General features: G+C 42.8%; 2 protein-coding genes across 2 annotated transcripts; one reads left to right on the forward strand and one right to left on the reverse strand.

Annotated features, from left to right (window-relative positions):
* Positions 1-1173: 1173 nt before the first annotated feature.
* On the reverse strand, positions 1174-3905 carry POLE3 (polymerase (DNA directed), epsilon 3, accessory subunit). The gene is made up of 4 exons (XM_012641169.1): positions 3590-3905; positions 3402-3487; positions 2950-3068; positions 1174-2661 (listed from the first exon to the last, which is right to left on the reverse strand). Exons 1-4 carry the CDS (start codon positions 3653-3655, stop codon positions 2489-2491), a joined length of 444 nt encoding a protein of 147 aa, XP_012496623.1. The 5' UTR covers positions 3656-3905; the 3' UTR covers positions 1174-2488.
* A 2197-nt stretch (positions 3906-6102) lies between these two features.
* On the forward strand, positions 6103-22272 carry LOC105807712 (chromosome unknown open reading frame, human C9orf43). The gene is made up of 13 exons (XM_012641138.1): positions 6103-6253; positions 6361-6496; positions 11640-11697; positions 13618-13718; positions 15707-15743; positions 16502-16665; positions 17365-17515; positions 17880-17940; positions 18226-18296; positions 18521-18608; positions 20713-20792; positions 21790-21856; positions 22046-22272. Exons 1-13 carry the CDS (start codon positions 6103-6105, stop codon positions 22270-22272), a joined length of 1392 nt encoding a protein of 463 aa, XP_012496592.1.
* Positions 22273-22489: the final 217 nt, after the last annotated feature.

Genomic DNA, 22489 nt, shown 5'->3' on the forward strand with positions numbered 1-22489 from the left:
TATCTTAGCCTTGTAAGGAACCTTCGAAATCTAGATAGCACTACAGTAACTACCTCTGTTACTGTGGTTGGGAAAAACTGTGGATGACCTCAAAGATTCTTCCCGATTGTTAAAATCTGTGATTTTAAGTCACAGTCCCTATTCTTAGGAAATGTTTTTCTTAGGGAATCAAATGTTGGTGAGGAATAGGGCAGGATGAACTAAAGCCATGTGGAAAGAGTTCTTTGGGGGATTCATTCACACACACACACATTTTTTTAAGCCAGTAAAATTTAGTAATGGGGGCTGTATACCAACTTTAGTGAAATTAATAAGTTCTGATAACCCACTATTAAACCAGCCTGGATTCATTCTTGACTATAGCATACAGCCTTATGTTAGAGTGGCAGATTAAAATAGATGGTAGGGTGAGCCCTCCTTATGCAGGCTTTGAATAATAGAGTTAAGTATGGATGTAATTTAATAAGAAGCAGGGAGGGACATAGCAATGTTCCAGGAAGCAGTGTTCTGGAAACCAGTATGCTAGGATACTAGGGAAAGGAGAGGTGAGTCAGGGAACTGAGCTCAAAGGAAGCTACATGAGTCCAGATAGGACTTGAGGGCTTAGCCTAGAGTGATGCTTATGGGAATTTGGAGAAGGAAAAAGCCACTAGATCTAATGACTATTGGGGTTACATCTTTCTGAAATGTTATTTATCAATTTGATTTATGACTTGAAAAGCCATGTAGAAGTAATATTGCATTGTTGTTAAGAGATAATTGAGGTAATGGTAATGCTACTTCATAGGGTTTCAGAGTTAATACTTGAAAGCATTTAGAACAGTGCCAGACACACCAGGGATTCAATAAATGGGGTTGCTGAGAATCTAGTGTTCATAGGGTACCCAGCAGAGCCATCAAAAGCTCTTGCTGTGGTTTGGAACCCTTGCCTGCCTGTGTATGAGCAGCATCTGCTGGTCATCCAAGGTGATGCAGGAGCCCACATTTACAAATGTCTGGTTCAGCTGACACCCCGAAACTATATGGAGCGTGATCAAAGTTTCTCTCCAAAAGCATACTACAAACAAGCAGGATGAAATGGGAGGCATCACTTTTAACAAGAATGTTCTTTATTTGTACAAAGCATTATAATCTGAACATTCTTCATTCATCTATCAACAAACTTTTCACTGTATTCATTTAACAAATTAACAGTGTCAAACTACACTTCACTACCTGTCAAACTCCAAGCGCTCAACTTAGAGACAAACAAAAAAGTGCTTGGAGTACTGAATGTAAAGAAAAAGGCTAAGGAAGGCCAACAGAGATACTTTAGAAGCAGTTAAAGGGGATGTTTGGGAGTGGGGAATTAGATTCCTGAGCACCATCAGATTTCCCTTAAGGTTTAGAGGAGTTTCATAAAATCATTTTTAAAAGACATGAGATTAGAACTAAGGAATCAGAGGAACTTGCACTCTGAAATATCAAGCAGGTAAACAAAGTTCCTAGACTGACAGTAGATAAAAGGAAAGAGAGAAGAAAAGTGAGGATGGGGAACAGGGGAGAGGCAGAAGAGAGACAGGAAGCAACAAGCACAGAGAGAGAAAGTTGTGCCTCGAGGAAATAAAGTTTGGAACTCATCATGAATTGAAGAATGAAAAGCCATAGTCACAAGTCTGGGAGACGGACTGTAAGAAGAGAAAGCCTGGATTTTACACCTTCCAGGAGGTGTCAATAAATCCTAAAACTTCATGTTAGGCAGGCAGTGAGGTATACCTAAGATTAAACCATCTGTTTTATAAAAGTAAGACATTAGCACCTTTGCTTGACTAATTCCAATCTACACTGCTGATTTAAGAGCCTGTGTACCCAGAGTGCAGCCACTCTAGCAGGTCAGATGTCTATATGCAACACAAAAGGGCTCCCAGCCAAGTGGGTCTATAGAAAACAAAATTCAATTAATGCTACTGTCTAGTGGAGAGACAACAGAGTTCATTATTTTCCCACAGCTTTTTAGTAGTTTCCTAAAATTTTATTGTTCTGAACACTCTTAATAAGCTACTATTGCCAAACACTGTACAATCAAATATAGGCTGACCATGATCAAAGCCCCAATTTTCCTGAGCCTTGACTGCCTCTGTGATCTGGAACACAGCAGGCAGCATGGAAGTTATTATTACTTTTTGAGGGGAGCAGGGGGACTGGGATCAAAACCAACCTAACCATACGTATAAGTAAACAAGAGTGATCCAACTGACTAATTAGCCATTCAGAATCCCTCTTGCCAAAAAGTCATAACCTTCAGACTGATTGAACAAAACAGGATTCTGCTACTCAGATGCTTTGAGTTTGGGAAGTGCTGTTTTTGGCGATAATTCTAGTCAGTTTTTATTTTGATCTTCTCAGGCACTTCTGCCTAAGACTACTCTGCCCGGCAGGGAAAAGCATCACAGAAACGTGTAGCAAGTCTCAGAGTGGTACCTTCCAAGGTGCCAGTCTCCCACCCTATTCAGTTGTCCACTTCCTCTTCCTCATTCTGTTCTTCTTCTTCCAGCCTTTCCTCATCTTCATCATTGTCCTCATCCCTGCTCTTGTCTGGCTCTTCCGAATCCGTTTTTTTGTCTCTGTCCTTCTTCTTTTGCTCTGAAGCTTCCTTCTTGCCCTTCTGCTCCCGCCTATATGCTGCAAGGAGAAGAAAGGGGTTAGGAGGGAGGGCTGGAAGAGTGAACCAGATGGACTTCAGCATCTAACCCCATGGACAGTCAGAAAAACCAGGACACAGAAGGTAAAATAACCTGGCCAGCATCATAAAACAGATGTAAGGTGGTGTCGACTGGACTGGGTCGAATCACGTCCAGTACTAGCTTACTGGACTTAAAGGGACCCACGCTGAGAAAGCCTCAGGGCCAAGTGAACAGGTCACATAGGATGACCATCTTCTGCACGGTTGAGAGGATGGGCGGTCATTACCTTCCAGAGCTTCTTTCAACGGGGTAACAAACCGCTGGAACTCCATCTCCTCCATGGCTGAGAGCACATCACTGGCATTCAGTGTCTTGCGCTTCCCTTTCATTGCAAAGTTGTTGGCACTGAAAGAGACAGGGCCGGGAGAGGCTGTCAGACTCCCTCCTGCCGCGTACGGAGTGGGGAAAGGCGCACCAGCGGTGGGATGGGAAAGCCTACTCCTCACATGCACAAATGTTTGTCAGACAGGGTTAAGTCCCTCCCTCCTCTGTACAAAAGGGCTAAAACAAAGTTATTTTGGTGTTTTATTTTGCTTCAGAGCTTGTAACAACTAGCAGAGGCCTCTGAACCTCTCCGCACTGAGGTAGGACACAAGGACTGGGTTTTGTGGGCTCCAGGCGACGAACTCCAAGCTAGGCGTTCTCTCTGCGCCTCGCTGACGTCTCTGCCCAGCTCACCAGGACGTGGCGTACAGCACGAAGACGCTGGCGGCGCGGGAGATGGCGCTCCGAGCCTCCTTGGAGATGTTGACGCCGTCCGGGAGCTGTGAGGAGAGCGGGGGTGAGCAAAGCTGCCGGCCCAGGACCTGCTTCCCTCCTGCTTGCTCGTCCGCCCCCCAGCTAATCCTCCAGCCCAAGCTGCTCACCGCCTCCTTGATGATCCTGGTGATGACGGCGTTGGGCAAGTTTAGATCCTCCGGTCTTTCCGCCATTGCCGCCGCCGGGGCCGAGCCTCTGCCTCAGGCCTCCTCTTTGGGCAGCTACCGCGTCCAGACTTCCCGCGTCGCTGCAGTCTGACCCTCCTAGGCTTCCGTCCCGCCCTACGTTGCCGATATTGCGGCCCATAGTGCCCCGCGCGCCATATCCTTCCGCCTCCACAGCCCCGCCTCCGCCTCAAATTGCAGGTGCATCCGAACTTTCCACGCCCCAGAGATTTGGGCCCGACCGAGTGTCCGTCCAGCGCCACCGTACCCTGCATGTCTCTTCCCAGGTCTGTTTCTCTGTTTCACGCCATCGCCACTTCTGGAACTTTCTCACCAATTAATTTGGCTCACTGGGGCTTCCGTCCGTTTCCCATAGTGCTCTGCGCCGCTGCTTGGCGACGACGCGGCCAGGCTGCTATCGAGGGAGACAAAGGCGTGGACTGAACCCGCTGGGCCGGCACAAGAGGCTGGGTCCAATGGGCGGGGCCCACCACCTGGAGCCCCGTTAACGCCCCAGCTTCGGAACCCTACCGGTTTTTCATCTGCTTTGGTCGGCGGCCCTGGGGTGGCCGGATTCACACTCTCGCCTTTTTTTTTCTTTTCCGTTTTCTGGAATGAAGCGGAGAATCTTTTTCCAACACTGCCGAAGCATATGTCCATTTTTAATCTTTTCGCTCCTCACAACTTTGTAATAAGGGTATTAAGGATAAGTGTTATCTGGGTTTTTTGTTTTTGTTTTATAACGCTATTTTGCTAGCACAATGCTAATTTTGGCGATATACATTATGCACCTGATTAGACCTCGGGACTCAATTCGGGCTGGGCAGGTGACGAAAGGGCGAGAAGCAGCCAGTTGTCAGAATAATGTGAATTCGCATTCAAAAACAAACCCTGTTAAAATCGTAGTTATTTTTTAATTCATTAAATTGTTCATTGTAGATCTTTTCCAGTCACATTCATTCTGGAAATTTTGCAATGGTGTTGGAAGTTGTATAATTTTTATATTGAGTACTTGGAAATTTTCACTCCCACTGAGGACTGATGCTTTTTTCCTTTGAAACATGCTGTCTCAAGTCGCCCTTTCGTTTTCCTGCTTTCAATAGAGACATGACTACAGAGAAATATTTCCCTGTTAGGAGGAAACAACAGAGCAAATGCTATGATAAATGACAACTGAAACTGTTCAGTTAGATACTATAAGGTCTAGTGGAGGAACTCCGCTTGGATAGAGCTACTGTAAACACGTTAGGAGCAACTCAGCTCCAGCCAATTGCTGTCTAGCTGGAATTGGGCCCAGTGTTGTCAGATATTTTGATCTCTAAAAGCCAGAAATATGAATATTATGAACTATTTAAATTTTGAGATATTGCTTCAAAGTGCCAGCCAAACAAAACAAGTCATAGGCCAGGTGCACTCCCAGGCCAATAGTTTGCTATCTTTGATCTAAATTACAAACCGTTTAGAAGAGGGAGTTTGTTCATTACTGTTCTCTGTGTCCAAAACGGGTCCCCTCACGTATTTGGTAGTCAGTAAACTTGTTGAATAAAAGAAGAAATGGACACTGTCCTTAAAAAGTTGTTAGGGATAAGGTGATAGAGGTGGCCTAAAACATCTCTCGAGAGGAAAAGATGATAGTATTTGTTGAGCACCTATCATACATAATAGTACATTATCTTATTTAATCCTTCTGCAATCCTACTTAGGATTTCCTTTCCCCTACTTTATATGAGGAAACAGGCCAAGGGAGGCGAAGTCACTTGGCCAAGGCCATACAGCCAGTAAATGAAAAGTTAATGGCCTGCAGTGCAGCTGGAAGTCTACTGATTTGCTGTTTGAGCAAACCCATTCATTGCTGGCGGGTGTTTTATCTGCTTGCATGGGAATTGAAGCACATCGAAAAATGAAACTTATCTTCCAAAAATTTAAGCCTGCAAATAATGTAGGTATTTCTGCATTGGTTGTAATGTGATAAGACCTTTTGGAGACGGTGGCATCTTCTCTCTAATGATTACTGAAGGAGAAAAGGAATGGATGCTAATATTTATTTTAAACTATATGCCAGGCTTTTAATATCCATTAACTAATTTTTGTAATGACTTTGTGAAATAGAAATATCCCCATTTTAGAGATGAGGAAACAAAGAGGCTTAGATTGGTTAAGTTCCAGGTCACTCAGCTATTAAATGGACTATTTGGAGACCTGAAGTCAATCTGCTCCCAGACTCTTGCCATTCTACCTCATGCTGAATTGTTTTCATACTTACTTGTTACCCAATCCTTAATTATTCTGTGACCACCTTTACTTATATAGGTTCAATAGAAATATTTTAAGCTTTGAGTCCAAATTGTGATCTGGATCACATGGCTTATTATAATACTCCCTAATTATGTGATTATTGATTCTCCAGAGGGCTAGAAAGCTTCAGGGTTGGCCTCTGTCCTAAACCATTTATAGCTATGGACTTACCAGATGACAGCCAGTGGGACGAAACCACCTGTAACTTGGCTATTTGCCAGCATCCACAATGCTGGGCAACTATCCGCCGGATTGAGAGGGGCCATCCTCGAATCCTGGGCTCACCCTGCAAAATTCCCCTGGATGATGAAGGTGAATTGGGCACCCTCTGTTCTCTTCCTCACAAGGTCTTTAGTTCCGTTTGGTTCCCTTTCTCTAGGCAACATATTAACATGTTTTCTTCTGATCTGCTTTCTCAGATAAACTCCCAGAGCTCACCGTTGTAAACATGTCAGATTCCTGCTCCTTTCCTCGTCATTTATCAGAATTTACTTTCACTAAAGCTCATTCTTTATTGTCTCGTGGTTCAAAGTTTAACTCCAAATTTCAAGGCAGGTAAATTATCATGGAATCTTCTTTAACAGCCTATTGCCTCAAAAGTCTGGGTTATGATTTCCCTTACTCATGTAGTAGACTTGAGAAAGCTGGATTAAAAAGAAAACACAAATTCAGTTAAATAAATGAATAGGCCATGGAAAACAAAAATAAAACATTCCTGATCTGGTCTAGGAGTTGGTTAATTTGGTGGTGGTGCTGGGGTGTATTGGGTTGCCAGGGCTGCCATAACCAGGTACCATAGACTGGGTGGCTTAAACAACAGAATTTATTTTCTCACAGTTCTGGAGGCTGAAAGTCAAGATCAAAGTGTCAGCAGGGTTGTTTTCTTCTGAGGCCTCTCTCCTTATAGATGGCAATTTTTTCCCTTTGTCTTAACATGGTCTTTCTTCCATGTTTGTCTGTGTCCTAATTTGCTCTCCTTATAAGCATATCAGTCATATTGGGTTAGGGCCCACCAATATGACCTCATTTTACCTCAACTGAACTGGGTTAACCAGTTCAACAGATGAATTTTAGGGTGACGCAATTCAGCCTATCTTATCAGCTTCTATAGGTTATCAGAAAACTGTGTCCACACATGCCCCCTTTCTTTCTATTTTCTTTCTTTCTTTTCTTACCTGCCCCGTGTTTCTTTCTCTTCTCTTCTCTTTCTTCTCTTTTGACGGAGTCTTGCTCTGTTGCCCCGAGTAGAGTGCAGTAGTGTCATCATGGTTCACTGCAACCTCATACTCCTGGGCTCAAGCAAACCTCCTGCCTCAGCCTCCAAAGTAGCTGGGACTATAGGCATGAGCCACCATGCCTGGCTAATTTTTTTATTTTTTGTGGAGACTTGCTTTTGCTCAGGCTGGTCTTGAACTCATGATCTCAACGGATCCTCCCACCTCAGCCTCCCAGAGTGCTAGGATTACAGGTGTGAGCCACTGCACCTGGTCTGCTCTCACCATCATTTGACCTTGTATCTTGTTTCTTCATTTCTTCTGTTCTGAAGTGATTTTTGTTGATTTGTTTCCCTCCTCTCATTAGAATATCACTTCTACCAGAGCAGGGACTGTGTGTGTTTTGTTCACTTTTCTATCTCCTATCCCTTCAATAGTGCATGGCATATGGTGGAAGCTCAATAAGTATTTGTTGAATAAGTGAATATGTCCTCATTCTCTGATGAGTTTCCTCATTTACCACTAGCCCTGGGTGCTCTCCCTTCCAAACTGGCCCAGCACTTATTGTCTCTAGCATGCTTACTGATATTTTTATGCCTATGTCCTGTTTGCCCAAGTGGATTTTAGGCCCTTTGAAGGCAGGGGCCATGGCATCATTCATTTAGTCATTCAATTCACAAATATTAATATTTTAGTGGGGGCCACTGTGTTGGACACAGTCTTTACTCTCAAGGGGCTTTTAGCCTATTTGGGGAAGCAAATAAGCAAGCAGGAACCATCTGGCATGATGAGTGTTGTGAGAGGAAATGCCCCCCAGCTGTGTGGAAGCACCAGTAAATGTTCCTTACGCAGCGTACTGGCTTCTGTATAAGTGGCATCTGTGCCTAGAACTGAAATCTGAGCAGTCTAGTGAAGTGAGAGTTGTAGGTGGAAGGTGGGCAGAAAGAGTTCTAAACTATAGGAATAGCATATTCAAAGTCCTGGAGGCAAGAGGAAATTTTTTAGGTATCAGGAAAATAGTTCATTGTACCTGGAACGTAGAGCAGGAATGGAAGAATGGTCAGAGATGAGGCTGGGGCGCTGGAGTAGAAATAGAAAGCAGGTGGGGATGGGTACACCGAAAGCCCTGACTTCAGCATGATACAGCTCATCCATGTAATGAAAAACACTGTACCCCCTAAATTTTTTGAAATAAAAAAAAAAGAGAAAGAAAGCAGGGCTTACTTCATAAATCAGGCTGAAAATTGGGTCTTTATCTTATACTTCTTTGCATTATTCATCATTTATACATGTAACATGTTTTTTTAAAAATAGCAAGTGATATGAAAATATAAAGCGATGGGTTTTTTTTATTGTGGTAGATATACATAACAAAAACGGACTATTTTAGCCATTTTTGAGTGTACTATTCATTGGCATTAAGTACATTCAGTGTGCAGCCATCACCACTATGTGTAACATCCATCACATCTGGAAATGGAAAAATCCATTTCTAGAACTTTTTCATCATCTCAGACAGAAACCGTATCCATTAAACAATAACTCCCCACTTCCTCCTCTTGTCAGCCCCTAATCTCTGTTCTATTTTCTGTCTCTTTGAATTTGCCTATTTTAGGTACCTTATATAAGTGGAAGCATACAATACTTGTCCTTTTGTGTCTGGCTTAGGATATGTATGTAGTATAATGTTCAGCTATATTTTAACATGAACATTAGTCACCCCTTATCTGCAGGGGTTACATTCCAAGACCTGTGGAGTGCATGCCTGAAACCACAGATAGGAGTGAACCCTATATATACACACACACACTATTTAGGTCATTAAATATGAAATGTCCGATTCCGAATCAAAAGTTTAGTTTATTATATTGTAAACAAGAAGTAATACAGTTAATCAAAGTATGCGCCTAAACTATCAACACAGTTTTGCCATTTTTTTTTTTTTTTTTGAGACAAAGTCTCACTTTGTTGCCCTGGCTAGAGTGAATGCCGTGGCGTCAGCCTAGCTCACAGCAACCTCAAACTCCTGGGCTCAAGCAATCCTACTGCCTCAGCCTCCCAAGTAGCTGGGACCACAGGCATGCGCCACCATGCCCAGCTAATTTTTTCTGTATATTTTTAGTTATCCAGATCATTTCTTTCTATTTTTAGTAGAGACGGGGTCTCGCTCTTGCTCAGGCTGGTTTCGAACTCCTGAGCTCAAACAATCCGCCCACCTTGGCCTCCCAGAGTGCTAGGATTACAAGCGTGAGCCACTGCACCCGGCCTACAGTTTTGCCATTTTAAGGGTAGCTTGTTTATGCCAGCAGTGAAGAAGCCTGGAGAGCGAGTGGTGATGAAATCACGAAAGATGTTTTCCACAGCTTGTTGAAAATTGAATATTTTTCCTTGCAAGTAGTGGTCCAAAGCCTGGAAGAAGTGGTAGTCAGTCGGTGCAAGGTCTGGTGATGGTGGAAGACAGAGAGTTTCCAAGTCCAGCCTCTGTAGTTTGAGCAGCATTGGTTTTTGCAACATGTGGTCTTGCAAGAGGATTAGCCTGTCTCTATTGACCAATGTCAGCTGCTTAATTGGAAGCATCCTGATCATCCAATTGGTTGCAGTAGACATCCACTGTAATTGATTGATCAGGTTTCATGAAGGTGTTGTGGATAATATCAGCGCTGGACCACCAAATAGACACTTATCTTTTTTGATGAATATTTGGTTTTGGACTGTGCTTTGGCACTTTGTCTTTATCCAACAATTGTGCTGAATGCTTGCAGTTGTCAAAAAGAATCTATTTTTCATCACACGTTAACAATATGGTGGAGAAATGGTTCACCTTTATGTTGTGACAGCAAAGAAAGGCAAGCTTTGAGACAATTTCTGACACATTTAATTCATGCGGTACCCATCTGTCTAGCTTCTTTACCTTGCCAATTTGTTTTAAATGGTCCAATATTGTTGGAATAGTAACGTCAAACCTTGCTGCTAATTCATGCATAGGTTGAGAGGGATTCGCTTCCACTGCAGCTTTCATCTTATCATTATCCACCTTGGTCTTAGGTTATCCACATGACTCATTTTCTTTTTTTTTTTTTTTATTTCAGCATATTATGGGGGTACAGATGTTTAGGTTACGTATGTTGCCCTTGCCCCCCCCCCGCATGACTCATTTTCAAGACTAAAATCACCAAAATGGAACTTCTCAAAACATCAGTGTACTGTGCATTCATTAGCCACATCCTTCCAAAACACTTTGATGATATTTTGAGCTGTCCACACTGCATTGGTTCCATGATGGAACTCATATTCAAAAGTAACACAAACTTTTGACTTATCCATGGTTTCACAAAAATTGCTCTAAAAAAATGTGAAAGATAATCACAAGCCAAAATGTGCTTTTGAAAGACTGAGGCTGTACCTTCAGAATAGGAAAAAACCCCAAGAAATGTCAAAATGAAATGTCAGAGATATCAACTGTCAAACTCAATACTTAATGAAATTGGACATTTCATACTTAATGACCTAATATGTTTTTCCCTATGGATATCTGTGATACAGTTTAATTTATAAATTACGCAGAATAAGAGATTAGAAACAATAATAATAATAATTATACTGTTATAAAAGTTATGTGAATATGTGGTCTCTCAAAATATCTTAAAATATCTTATGGGTACTCACCTATCTTCAGGCTGTGGTTGAACATTGGTAACTGAAACCACAGATAAAGAGGGACTACTGTATCAGAATTTCCTTACTTTTTAAAACTGAATAATATTCTCTTATGCATATATACTACATTTTGTTTATTTAACATGTTTTAAGCATCTACATTAAAGGTACATAATAAACTTTTTTTTTTTTTTTTTTTTGAGACAGAGTCTCACTCTCTTGCCTGGGGCGAGTGCCGTGGAGTCAGCCTAGTTCACAGCAACCTCAAACTCCTGGGCTCAAGCGATCCTACTGCCTCAGCCTCCCGAGTAGCTGGGACTACAGGCACATGCAACTGTGCCCGGCTAATTTTTTCTACATATATTTTTAGCTGTCCAATTAATTTCTTTCCATTTTTTGGTAGAGACGGGGTCTCGCTCTTGCTCAGGCTGGTCTCGAACTCCTGAGCTCAGAACGATCCGCCCGCCTCGGCCTCCCAGAGTGCTAGGATTACAGGCATGAGCCACTGCGCCCGGCCTCATAATAAACTTTTATTGATGGTGATGTAATTATCTCTAGCTGGAGAGAGAGGTGTAGGCTATGAATTCAGTTTGATGCAACAGATAGTTGTGAATTATGCGCAGTGTGTAATACCTGTTTAGGAGCTGATCCAGGAAAAACAAACAAAACTTAAGGATATGGTGAGACCCTATATTCCTTTGGTAGGTATTAAGCCCAAGGTTTTCTGTAGATAAGTAGAAGGGTTTTCCTTATAGCACTAACTTTATCATCACAATAAAATAAGTCTTTGGTGTCTCTGTTTTATGTTTGGAACTCTCATTTTTTAGGCCTCAGAAAGGTTTACCTGACAGAAGTTTGATCAACAGTACTAATAGATCTCCCAAAGTAAGTCACAGATTTAAAAAGGTACTTCTTCAGTATTTTCTCTGTACCAGTGGGAATAAAATATTTTGCCTTTATTTAACATTCCCCAGGATGACTATAATCTGAATAATAATGTCGATTATTTACTATGGGCCCTTATTATATGCTAGGCTCTGTGCTAATGGCTTTGCATGCTATGTTGTTTTCAGAAATTCCAGACACAGGTGGAGTTGATGTGTAGAGGTTTGGTGTAGGTGAGACTTTTCTGTTTCCTGCATAGAGCATGTTCAGCTACTAGGTAAACATTGTCATCTCATAATCAGGAAATTAGAATGCTGGGATTTCAGACATAAAATGGTACTTAAGGTCATCTAGTCTGATAACTTTCAAACTTCTAAAGCTGTGATCCATGGTAAGAAACAGATTTTATAACAAAAATATCATGGAATAATCCTTACCCTAACTATGGGTCATTTACTCTGATATTTTCTGTCCTGTTCTTTTTTTTTTTGTTTTTTTTTAAGACAGGGTCTCACTCAGGCTAGAGTGCAGTGGCATCATCATAGCTCACTGCAACCTCAAACTCCTGGGCTCAAGCGATCTTCCTGCCTCAGCCTCCCAAGTAGCTGGGACTGCAGGCACGTACCACCATGCCTGTATAATTTTTCTATTTTTTATAGAGACAGGGTCTTGCTCTTGCTCAGGCTGGTCTTGAACTTCTGGCCTCAAGCAATCCTCCTGCCTCAGCCTCCCAAAGTTCTAGGATTACAGGCATGAGCCACTGTGTCCCACGCTATTCTGTTTTTTCTGTTTCATTTTTAAGCAATGTGGGCTGTGATTCACAAAATTTGATTTTATGACCTATGAGTAAGTTGCAGTTGCAATTTGAAGAACATTACTGTGGTCTATCTTATATGTCTTACACATGAGGAAACTGAGGCCCAAACAGGAAGTGATTTGCTAAAGCACATAGTTAGTTGGGGCTACAGGTAAATTAGAACTTTAGGAAGAAAAACCCTCCTACTTACCTATGGGAAGTACTTTACCTATGGTAAAGACAGATTTACTATTCTTTGCAGTCCTACTGGATGCCTTTTTTTTTTTTTTTCATGAGATACTTCACTTGCAGTATCATGTGGTGGAAAGTGTAAGAAACTAAGAGACAGTTAGATAGGCTCAAATGGGATAAATGAACAAATCACTTTACCTCTTTAGAACAAGAGGATTAGATTATTTTTAAATTATTTCAATAGATAATACATGAACATGATTCTAAATTCAAAAGGCATAAAAGAGTTTACAATGAAAAGCAGTCTCTCCTGTTCCCCACCAGTCAGTTCCTTGTCCCAGGGCAACTTCATTTTTAAGTTTTGTTTTTTTTTTGTATTCTACCAGGAATATAGACTAGGTGATTTACAGGGTTTCCTTGAGCATTAGTGTTCTAGGATCCTAAATTGCTAAATGTGAAAAGAATTAGTACTTTAACTTTTATATAGATGCCTATAATTTAGATAGGCTATAAAAGTAGAGAACTTGCTTCTGTCTCTACCAATTTTCTCCCTGCTCCCAAATTGCTGATTATCTGAAGGGATCTAAGTCTTTGGAGTGTTGTGGGCAGGGTGAGTAGTGTTCTCCTTGCTTAGCCCCAACACACCCTTATTTGGGATGGGCTTGGGCTGAATGCCACCCTAGTGTAGCAGGAAAGCAGGGAAGATTATTTGCTTACAAATATTCTCCTTTTCAGAATACCTATACTGATATCTGATGATATAGTCCAGTTTTTTTTTGGAAAACATTATGAAGCTGTTTTAGGGATAGGAAATGTCTTTTTATCATCTTCTGAGCCACCAAACTCTTTGGTTAGCATGATGACTGAGTCCTTAGTCTGGTACAGGACCCTAGCACCTCAAGCCATATGTTGGCTTTATGTCTTCCTCTTAGCTTTCAGTGTTGAATTTGAATGAGACACAGCTTCCCTGCTCTAAAGATGTTAGAAATATGGTTGTCATCTGGATCCCAGAAGAATCAGAGAAGTATGTGAGGTAAGTATCATGTCTAGAACTTGGGAGCCATTGACTTTTGTAGTCTACAAACCCCTACTGTCCTCTGCCGACCTCCTTTTTGTCATCTCCCTTTTAGCCACCTCATTGCAAGTAGCAGGAGGCCAAGCAGAGAAATAGGTCATGGTCTCTTGCATCTACTTCTTAACTATGCTGGAATTTTATTTTAATGTACTTTGAGATTCATGCTGTGAACTTCTCTACATTGAATTCTACATGACAGTAAATAGCATACAAGATAGGGCCCAACTTGTTTGTAAGGTTTGATTAAGAAATAAATGTTTTCTATTAGTTTCTCTTTTAGCAGTTAGTAACTAGTGAAAAAGTTTTCAGGTGAAGCACATGAGTCTTTGTTCTCAACCCAAATCTGAGTACAGTGGTACAAAACGGATAGCATATAGGACTTGTGGACAAAGCAGAGCGTGACAAATCATTTGGTGAAGGCCCAAAGCTTGCTAATGTTGACAACCATGGGGAAAGTGTTTGGTTTTTCTTTCCGGATCATTGAAGCTTTCAGATTCTTGTTAAGTGACTGTTTACAGATGTCGAGACTTAAGAATTTCTTCTTATTTCATTTTGGTTTTCTTTGTAAAAAGTGATCCTATGAATGGTTCTTTATGTATGCATTTTTTGTGTATATATATGGTATAAACAAACAAACAACCCTAAGGGGTTATTTCCTGTCATGTAAAAGAAGCCCAGAAGAAGGCAAGCCAGGGCTAGTGTGTCAGTTCCATGAGATAATCAGTAACCAGGGCTCCTTTTAGCTTTCTGAGCCATCATCCTTAGTCCATGGCTGCCATCTTCCAAGGTGTTTCATGGGTACTTTTAAGGTCTAAGTTGGCTGCTAGAGCTCCAGCTGTCATAGCCATGTCCCAGGCAAAGAGGAGGAAGAGGACAGAACAGAAAATACTTCCTGAGCCCTTCCTTTGTGCTAAGCAATGAGGATCCATAGAGAAGCAAACAGATTTGGTCCCTGTCCTCTTGGAACATTATGCAGGGGAGTCAGATGTCACAAACATAATTGCACCTGAGTATATAATGTCTAATTTGGATTAATGCTATGAAAGTAAATAACTGCATTGTCTGAGTGAAGGATGAGAAACCTAATTTATTTTTATTTATTAAAAAATTTTTTTTGAGACCAGGCGCGGTGGCTCACGCCTGTAATCCTAGCTCTGGGAGGCCGAGGTGGGTGGATCATTTGAGCTCAGGAGTTCGAGATCAGCCTGAACAAGACTGAGACCCCGTCTCTACTAAAAATAGAAAGAAATTAGCTGACAACTAAAAACATATAGAAAAAATTAGCCGGGTATGGTGGCACATGTCTGTAGTCCCAGCTACTCGGGAAGCTGAGGCAGAAGGATTGCTTGAGCCCAGGAGTTTGAGGTTGCTGTGGGCTAGGCTGACGCCATGGCACTCTAGCCCGGGTGACAGAGTGAGACTCTGTCTCAAAAAAAAAAATTGAGACAGAGTCTTGCTCTGTTGCCCAGGCTGGAGTGCAGTGGCATGATCATAGCTCACTGCAACCTCAAACTTCTGGGCTCAAGCAATTCTCCCACCTCAGACTGCCAAGTAGCTGGCACTACAGGTGTGTACCACGATGCATGGCTAATTTTTAAATTTTTTATAGAGATGAGATCTATACTATGTTGCTCAGACTGGTCTCGAACTCCTGACCTCAAGTGATCCTCCTACCTCAGCCTCCCAAAGTGCTGGGATTACAGGTGTGAGCCGCTGAACCCTGCCTGAGAACCTAATTTAGATGTGAGGTTGGGGGATCTTTTTAGTGGTAAGACCTGAGCAGCAGGTACTGCTGATCTCCCCACCAGCTGCCTTTGAGTACTGATTACAGAGGAATCTTCGTGGTCATCATTCACAAATATCATCGGTGCTTCTATTTAAGATGTCTGGGAATAAGTTGTGTTTATTCTTATGTCAAGTCTAGCTGAGAAGCATGATTTTCCCAGCCAGCACGGGAAGAAGAAAATAAAGAAATTGGCAACGGTGAGTTTGATGTTTTGTCCAAACCTTTATGATATTACTATGTGGAATTTACGTTTGTTTTCCTTTCAGGTCTCCCCCACTCCCATTCTTTCCCTAAATGGACAAAATCTGCAAAAGAAAACCCTTCTTTAGGAATAATTACCAAACCGTTTTCTGTTCAGATACTTCTTTTCCGTATCTGCTCCCTATAGGGAGATGAAGAGCACCTTGAGATAATAGCGAGAACTGTTGGGTATTTAGGGGGATTTTTTGGTCAATTAAAAACTAATCCCCAGTGTAAATGGGATAGAATTTCAATGGACCAGGAGTTACAAGACCTGGGCTTCTAATTCTAATTCTACCATTTATGGGTAAATGTGACCATGGATAAGTCACAGAGCTGTAAGATTGTCATGTCCATGAGAGTAGTGTGTTCGTCCATTTTGGTCATTGTTGAATCCCCATCCCTAGCCCTACGCCTGCCACATAGTTAGACAATAAATATTTGTTCAGTTTGTTGAGTGAATAAATGAATGACTTTTCTGGAAAAACACAACAAAACAACTAATCCCTGTGTGATCTGAATATAACAATAGAGTTGGGAACCCGAGAGGGAAAAATGTGGTTGCCCTCATAGTTCAGAGGAGGCAAGAATGACTGAAGTAGTCTGGAAACAAGTTTCCCATGCTAGGGTTGTGTTGGGAGGCTAGAAAGTTGATGGGAAGAAATGGGCTCAAAGAGAGTGCTTTAGAGAGTTCTTCCCGTTGTTTCTCTTCCAGAAAAACAGTTCATCTCTGAGTCTCTCTGGAAAGCAATACCCAGAAACACAGTCGAGAATTCCTGTGCCTCCCCCGACACCAGTACCATTGTCTGAGCAATTAAGTCCAGACTTCATACCTTTCTGGTCCCCACCGGACACGTTACCTCAGGACCTACTGGTGGAGTAAGTACCTATATGTAGATCGGTGGGAGAACCAGAGCACCTGCTTCTCGTTGAGGCTGAGAAGGGTCTAAGCATGTGCTCTTTCTTAGTAGGGCTGGAAGAAAACTGTCACTGTTTATTGAATTCTTAGACTTACCAGCAGGCAGTGATGACAGTAATAACCACCACCATTTATCAAGCACTTACCATCTGCCAGGCCCTGTGCTAAGCACATTACATGTACTCTCATTTAAACCTCCACTAGGAGGTAGGCACTATTACTTTCTTCTTTTTATAGATGAGTTATGAATAAGTGGGAGGCAGAATGGTATATGTGGTTTGGAGTGAGATGACCTTTGCGTTTTATATTGAAACTTAACTGGTATTGTGAATTTTGGTAATTTATTTAGCCTCCTTAGGCTTCATTTTCTTCATTTGCAAAATGGGAATAATAATACCTGTCCTCGGGGTGTTGTAAGGATTCGGTGGTATAAAGCACATGAGCCTGACATAGAGTAAACACTTAATCTAATAAATATAGCTATGATTATCACAGTTGCATCTGAAAGGTGTTACCAAATGAGCACCTGTTGGTACAGGCCTTTTCTGACCCAAAGTGAAAGGTTGTTCTAATTTGGAGCCCTTTCCATCTCCTTCTCCTTAGCCACACTGTCTGAGAAGCGCTATTGCTGACCGTCTGGCTGTCTCTGTCCCCTTCAGACTTCTGTCAGATGGAGAGAAAACCATGCCCTGTCCAGAGATGAAGATACAGTTGACTATGATGAAAAAGAATCTTCCCCTGGAAAAAAAACAGCCTAACAGTGCAATTTCTTCTAAGATGTTTCTATCTATACACCGCCTCACTCTGGAGGTAAGAGCTAGGGAGCCTCAGAGGAAGAGGTCTGCATGAAAATCCAAACTTATCTCTCTTCAAGGCCGGCAGAGTTGACTTTCTATTCCTTCTTTCTCTTCTGCCCTTGCACTCTGGACCCAAGCCCCGTAGAAGGCTGGGCTTACAGGTAGGTGAAAGCCAACCTGTGGGGAAGAGTTTAAGGAGAGCAATGTTCTCTGTTTCTTCAGCACTTTGTTCCGCACACCTTTTTCCTTCCTCCACACTCCTGGTACAATGCTACAAAACACTGGGTTCTCAAAATGTGCTTGCTGACTAGATGAATAAATGCATTTGTGGGGAAAGGGAAAGACCTACAGTAGAACTTTTCTTCTTTTTTCTCCAGGAACCAGCATTGCGATATCCTGAACATTTGAAGAAATTGCATTATAACTTGAAGACAGAAGGTAGATTTGCCAGTGCTGCTGGATCTCTAAGTGCTATCTCTAGTGTGCCCAGCCCACAGTTGTCATATGTTAACTTGGTCGGATTCAGTTATATTTATGGCCATAGTCATATGGGGTCACATGTGGAACTCAGGAGACTCTAGTTTCAGGAACCACCCCCCACCCTCTCACTTGGTCCTAATCAGGGAGAGAGTCACCATTGTGGAACAGGGCCCAGCAGGCAGCCCTGTGGGAGGGTGGGGACCGTCAGTGAGAAGAAGGTAGAGCTGGCACTCTGGTCACCAGGTCACAGTAAGCAGCAGCAGCGGCAGCAGCGACAGCAACAGAGGAAGGTGAAAACACCTACTAAGAAACAGGTAGAGTGGCACTGAGGGACCTGTTGGGACTGGGGCAGAAGTGGGCGCAGCCTGGAATGAGCAGGGACGTATGAGAGGTGGGAGGGAGTCTCCCTGTTCTCTGTCTAGTTATCGACATAAAGTTCCTGTCTGGCTGTAGATGTTAAATTCCTTCTTTTAGACTCTAAAAAAATTTCCTTCACTTCCAAAAGTCCTAATTCATTTCTTCCTCATGTGGGTTTTAGGAGGCTAAAAAGAAAGCCAAAAGTGGTCCAGGGAGACAGAGAACTTCCCATAAACAGTCAGTTGCCATCGCTTGTGACCCTCTCTCTGGTAAGGAGAGTATGTGCCTGGTTGGGGTGGAATTCAAGGGGTGGTAGAATCCCAGGACATAGTGTAGGGCACGAAAAGTCCCTGCCTTTTGAAACCTGCTTTTGTCAGACACTCAGAATTCTTCTTGGAATACTTCAGCCTGGCTGGTCTACCATGCATCATTCTTCCATCAAATATTTACTAAGCAAGCCAGCTGGGCCAGATGTCTGCTCGCATGGGGATTTGAGAGATGAGCATGAGTCATTGTCATTTTTCCCTCAGGGTATCCTTTAGAAAACACAGAGTAGTTGGAGGATCAGGAACAGGAGCAAGCCCAGGTTACTACACAGAAGACCCCTGAGGGCCCATTGTCCAGTGAGGCAGGGAAGAGCTGGGGCCCCTCACTAGAACCCAAAAGAGTTCTAAGTAAGAGAGTTCCAAGGCTCCCAGCTTCCCTGGACAAGCTAGAGTGTCTCTGGAGCCTCAGGTTGAAATCAACACGTTGTCTAGCCTCATTCAGGAGGCAGGTAGCCAACTCTTATCAGGCAATCCTTTTCCTCTAGCGCTCGTGCTGGAGACGAGAATGAATATCTCCCCTTTTTAGAGTCCTTATCATGTTCTGAGCTGAGGGATATACTTACTCCTGTCCCTCTGACATTTCTCAGCTTGAGTATAAAATGGGAGGAAGGGAAAAAGAATCCCTCATAACCTTGGAAGATCATTGTGCCTTACTCAGACTGGACATTGATGACTTTAATATGGAAGCAACTGTTTAATCATCAGAATTAACTCTCCTTCCTACAAGGGCCCAGGCGAGATGTTTCCTGAAAAGAATGTTCCCTTTTTGCTCTCCTTCCCATCCCACTTAGCTCTCTGATACCAACTATGTCCTCTAACCTGATAATCTAAGAAGGTTCTTGCCCTTTACATGGGAGGTAGACAGAATCAGGGCTGTGGCCCAGGGCAGGAGGTGACATGTCCAAGGTTAGCATCCTGTCCAGGCTGATCACTACCACTCCCCTAAATTCCATTCTGGTGCCTTTTGTTCCTCTTCCTGATGCCTCCAGTAGGAAGAGTTTTGCTTGCGTGACTGGGTGCCCCTGTGATTCATGTTCTTAGAGTAATGGCCCATCCTCACTAAGCTGAGACAGGCTTATGGAAGAGACGATTTTTGCATTGGATCTTGAATGTGTGTGGGAGTTTTCCTGACAGGAAAAGAATTCCTGGAAGTGGGAATAGCCTGTCCAAAGGCATCTTGGAGGAGCATGAACTGCTCAGTGTTTCCTGAGCAGTTCAGTGTGGATATGGGGTTGGGTATTTAAGGGGAGAGTGGTCGATCAAGCTAAAGAGGTAGGTAGGGGTTTATATAGACTGCAAAGACATTTGACCTTTATCCTCCAGGTCAGTGATGCTCCACTTTGACTGCACACTGAAACCAACTGAGAAGTTTTTAAAACTTTAATACCAGGCTGCTCCCCAGATGTATTAAGTCACAATTTCTGATGTTGAGAACCTCAGTGTTTTTAAATGTTCCCCAGTGAGAACCAGTGCTGGTAGGGAACCCAATAGAAATGCTGTCCTTTAGCACAGTATCTCTAGTGGTAGCTTGGAAGATGTTTGTTTAGAGAAAGGGAGATTGAGAAAGAAAAGAATGCATGTATTTAGAGACTAGTTGGGGAAGCAGCTGATGCAAAAGAAACGTAAAACTAGAGCTTTTTAAAAACTTGCTTGTTTTTCAGAAGGCAATGTGGCTACGTTAGGGATGGTGCAAAAAGATGAGTCACATTCTCGTAAGAGGAGTATTCATAAACTGAAAAGGTAGAGTTAGGGTTTCTTTTGGTGCTATAATGTGCAGGTACCCACACCTTAGGTTTCTTGGAGGAGTCCTGGGTCTTTAAACACACACTTTACCTTAATCTCTAATTCTGTAATAGATATGGTCACAGTTCCAGGTGAACAGAATCTCAAATAGAACTAAGAAGGTCAAACTCCCTTTTACGTGCCACCAAGGTCTTGTCTTGTCCTGGGTGGGGAGTCACTTATAGACAAGGGATCAACTAGAAGCCCAAAAATGGGATATGAAGTGCCAATAGGAGGAGGATTGAACTGGCTTTGTGGTCACTAGGTCACAGAACTCTGCCAGGTCAGAAAAGTGACATGAAGCAGGAGCAGCAGATGGAGCTAGAAGGCGCCACCTTGAAACAGGTGAGAGTGTACCAGGGCCTTGCTAGGACCCAGTTTGAGTTATCTATTACTATATAACAAACCACCACAAAACTTAAGCCATAATGATTTGTTATTTCTTTTTTTTTTTTTTTTGAGACAGAGTCTCACTCTTTTTGCTCGGGCTAGAGAGCCTAGCTCACAGCAACCTCAAACTCCTGGGCTCAAGCAATCCTACTGCCTCAGCCTCCCAAGTAGCTGGGACTACAGGCATGCGCCACCATGCCCGGCTAATTTTTTGTATATATTTTTAGTTGGCCGATTAATTTCTTTCTAATTTTAGTAGAGGCGGGGTCTCGCTCTTGCTCAGGCTGGTCTCGAACTCCTGAGCTCAAACAATCCGCCCACCTCGGCCTCCCAGAGAGCTAGGATTACAGGCGTGAGCCACCGCGCCCGGCCTATGATTTGTTATTTCTAATGATTCTGTGGGTCAACTGGACAGTTATTCTTGTCTTGCTTGCGGTCACTTAATGCAACTGGGCTGGGGCTGTTGGCTAAGTTGCCTGAGTTCTCTTGATGTGGCATGTTTGGGCTTCTTGATGGTATAGTAGTCTCATAAAAGCACTTTCTTAAGGGATGAGCCTAGAATTAAAACAGGGTCACTTATACCACATTTTAGTGGCCCAAAAAAGTCACAGGTCCAGCCCAGATTCAAGAAGGGAGGAAATAGACTCCATCTCTTGATATGAGGAATAGCATGTGCCTATAGGAATGGGAGGAAGTGTTGGCAGCCATCTTTGGAGGCGGTTTGCCCTACCTAAGTAGACCGCTGGGAATGGCGAGAAATAGGTTCTGGCTCCATCTGGGCAGCTTGGAAGGCAAAGAACATGTGATACAAGCTTCTCTTCAGTCCCAGGAGGTGAGTCTTTGGCCTGTCTTAGATATTAATTTCTAGGAGAAAAGCATCTTTTAGAAAAATCCTTTTAGTTTCCTAATGTCTTGATTCAAGTTTCCTTACGCTTACCCCAATGAATTTCAGGATTCCACAGAGACACCAAAGATGGACTACTCTGAGAAGTACATGAATTTCCGCCTCAGTATGGAAAGTAAGTTATTAGGGTGGAGGAACTTTAGTAAGTGACTGAGGATAGGGAGAGCTGAACCTGTGTTGACCAGGATAGTTAGTTTACCTCCCTGAAGGCACAGTCTTCCTTCAGGGAGGTCCTAAAAAATACCCCAGTCTTTTCTGTCCTCCATTTGTCACATGTGCAGTTAATGGTTGGGTCTTCTTTTAGGTCCTGGATTGTCTGAAACAGAACCCACTAAAAAGGACATTAGTGCTCCAGAGGAGCCTGTGCAGGAAGCCCAGGCTTCCATGTCTGGAGAAAGCTGGAACCCTGAGCTCAAACTCCTGAGGATTCTTCAGGCCTCTGACGATGAAGATGAGGATGAGGACAAGGATGAGGATGAGGAGAACCAATCCTTTGGAGCAGAGTGTGGAGTCTCTGGAGGCATAGACTGAAAGCATCACCCAGGGCAGACTTATTCCAGAGCAGGGTGCTTGGCATCCTGAGGACAATGACCTTTGACATAAGGGCAGAAAGGAAAGGGGGTTTCTGCTCTCTGGAGACTTTACTAGGGCCTGAGCTTAGGGATTCTGTTTTCTTTATTCACCTCTACTTGCCTCTAATTGAGGGAGAAAAGCCCCACTCCTTTTAAACTTGGATTATTTCTCTTCC

The sequence above is a fragment of the Propithecus coquereli genome, unplaced genomic scaffold (genome assembly GCF_000956105.1).
Source record: "Propithecus coquereli isolate 6110/MARCELLA unplaced genomic scaffold, Pcoq_1.0 Scaffold163, whole genome shotgun sequence".
Lineage (NCBI taxonomy): Eukaryota > Metazoa > Chordata > Mammalia > Primates > Indriidae > Propithecus > Propithecus coquereli.

Coding starts and splice junctions, on each gene's coding strand:
- POLE3 (XM_012641169.1), bottom strand. CDS start 3,655: ATGGCGGAAAGACCGGAGGATCTAAACTTGCCCAACGCCGTCATCACC. Junction 3,488..3,589: donor CCAGGATCATCAAGGAGGCG/GTGAGCAGCTTG, acceptor CTCTCCTCACAG/CTCCCGGACGGCGTCAACAT. Junction 3,069..3,401: donor GTGCTGTACGCCACGTCCTG/GTGAGCTGGGCA, acceptor TGTCTCTTTCAG/TGCCAACAACTTTGCAATGA.
- LOC105807712 (XM_012641138.1), top strand. CDS start 6,103: ATGGACTTACCAGATGACAGCCAGTGGGACGAAACCACCTGTAACTTG. Junction 17,516..17,879: donor TACACCGCCTCACTCTGGAG/GTAAGAGCTAGG, acceptor TTTTTTCTCCAG/GAACCAGCATTGCGATATCC. Junction 21,857..22,045: donor TTTCCGCCTCAGTATGGAAA/GTAAGTTATTAG, acceptor GTCTTCTTTTAG/GTCCTGGATTGTCTGAAACA.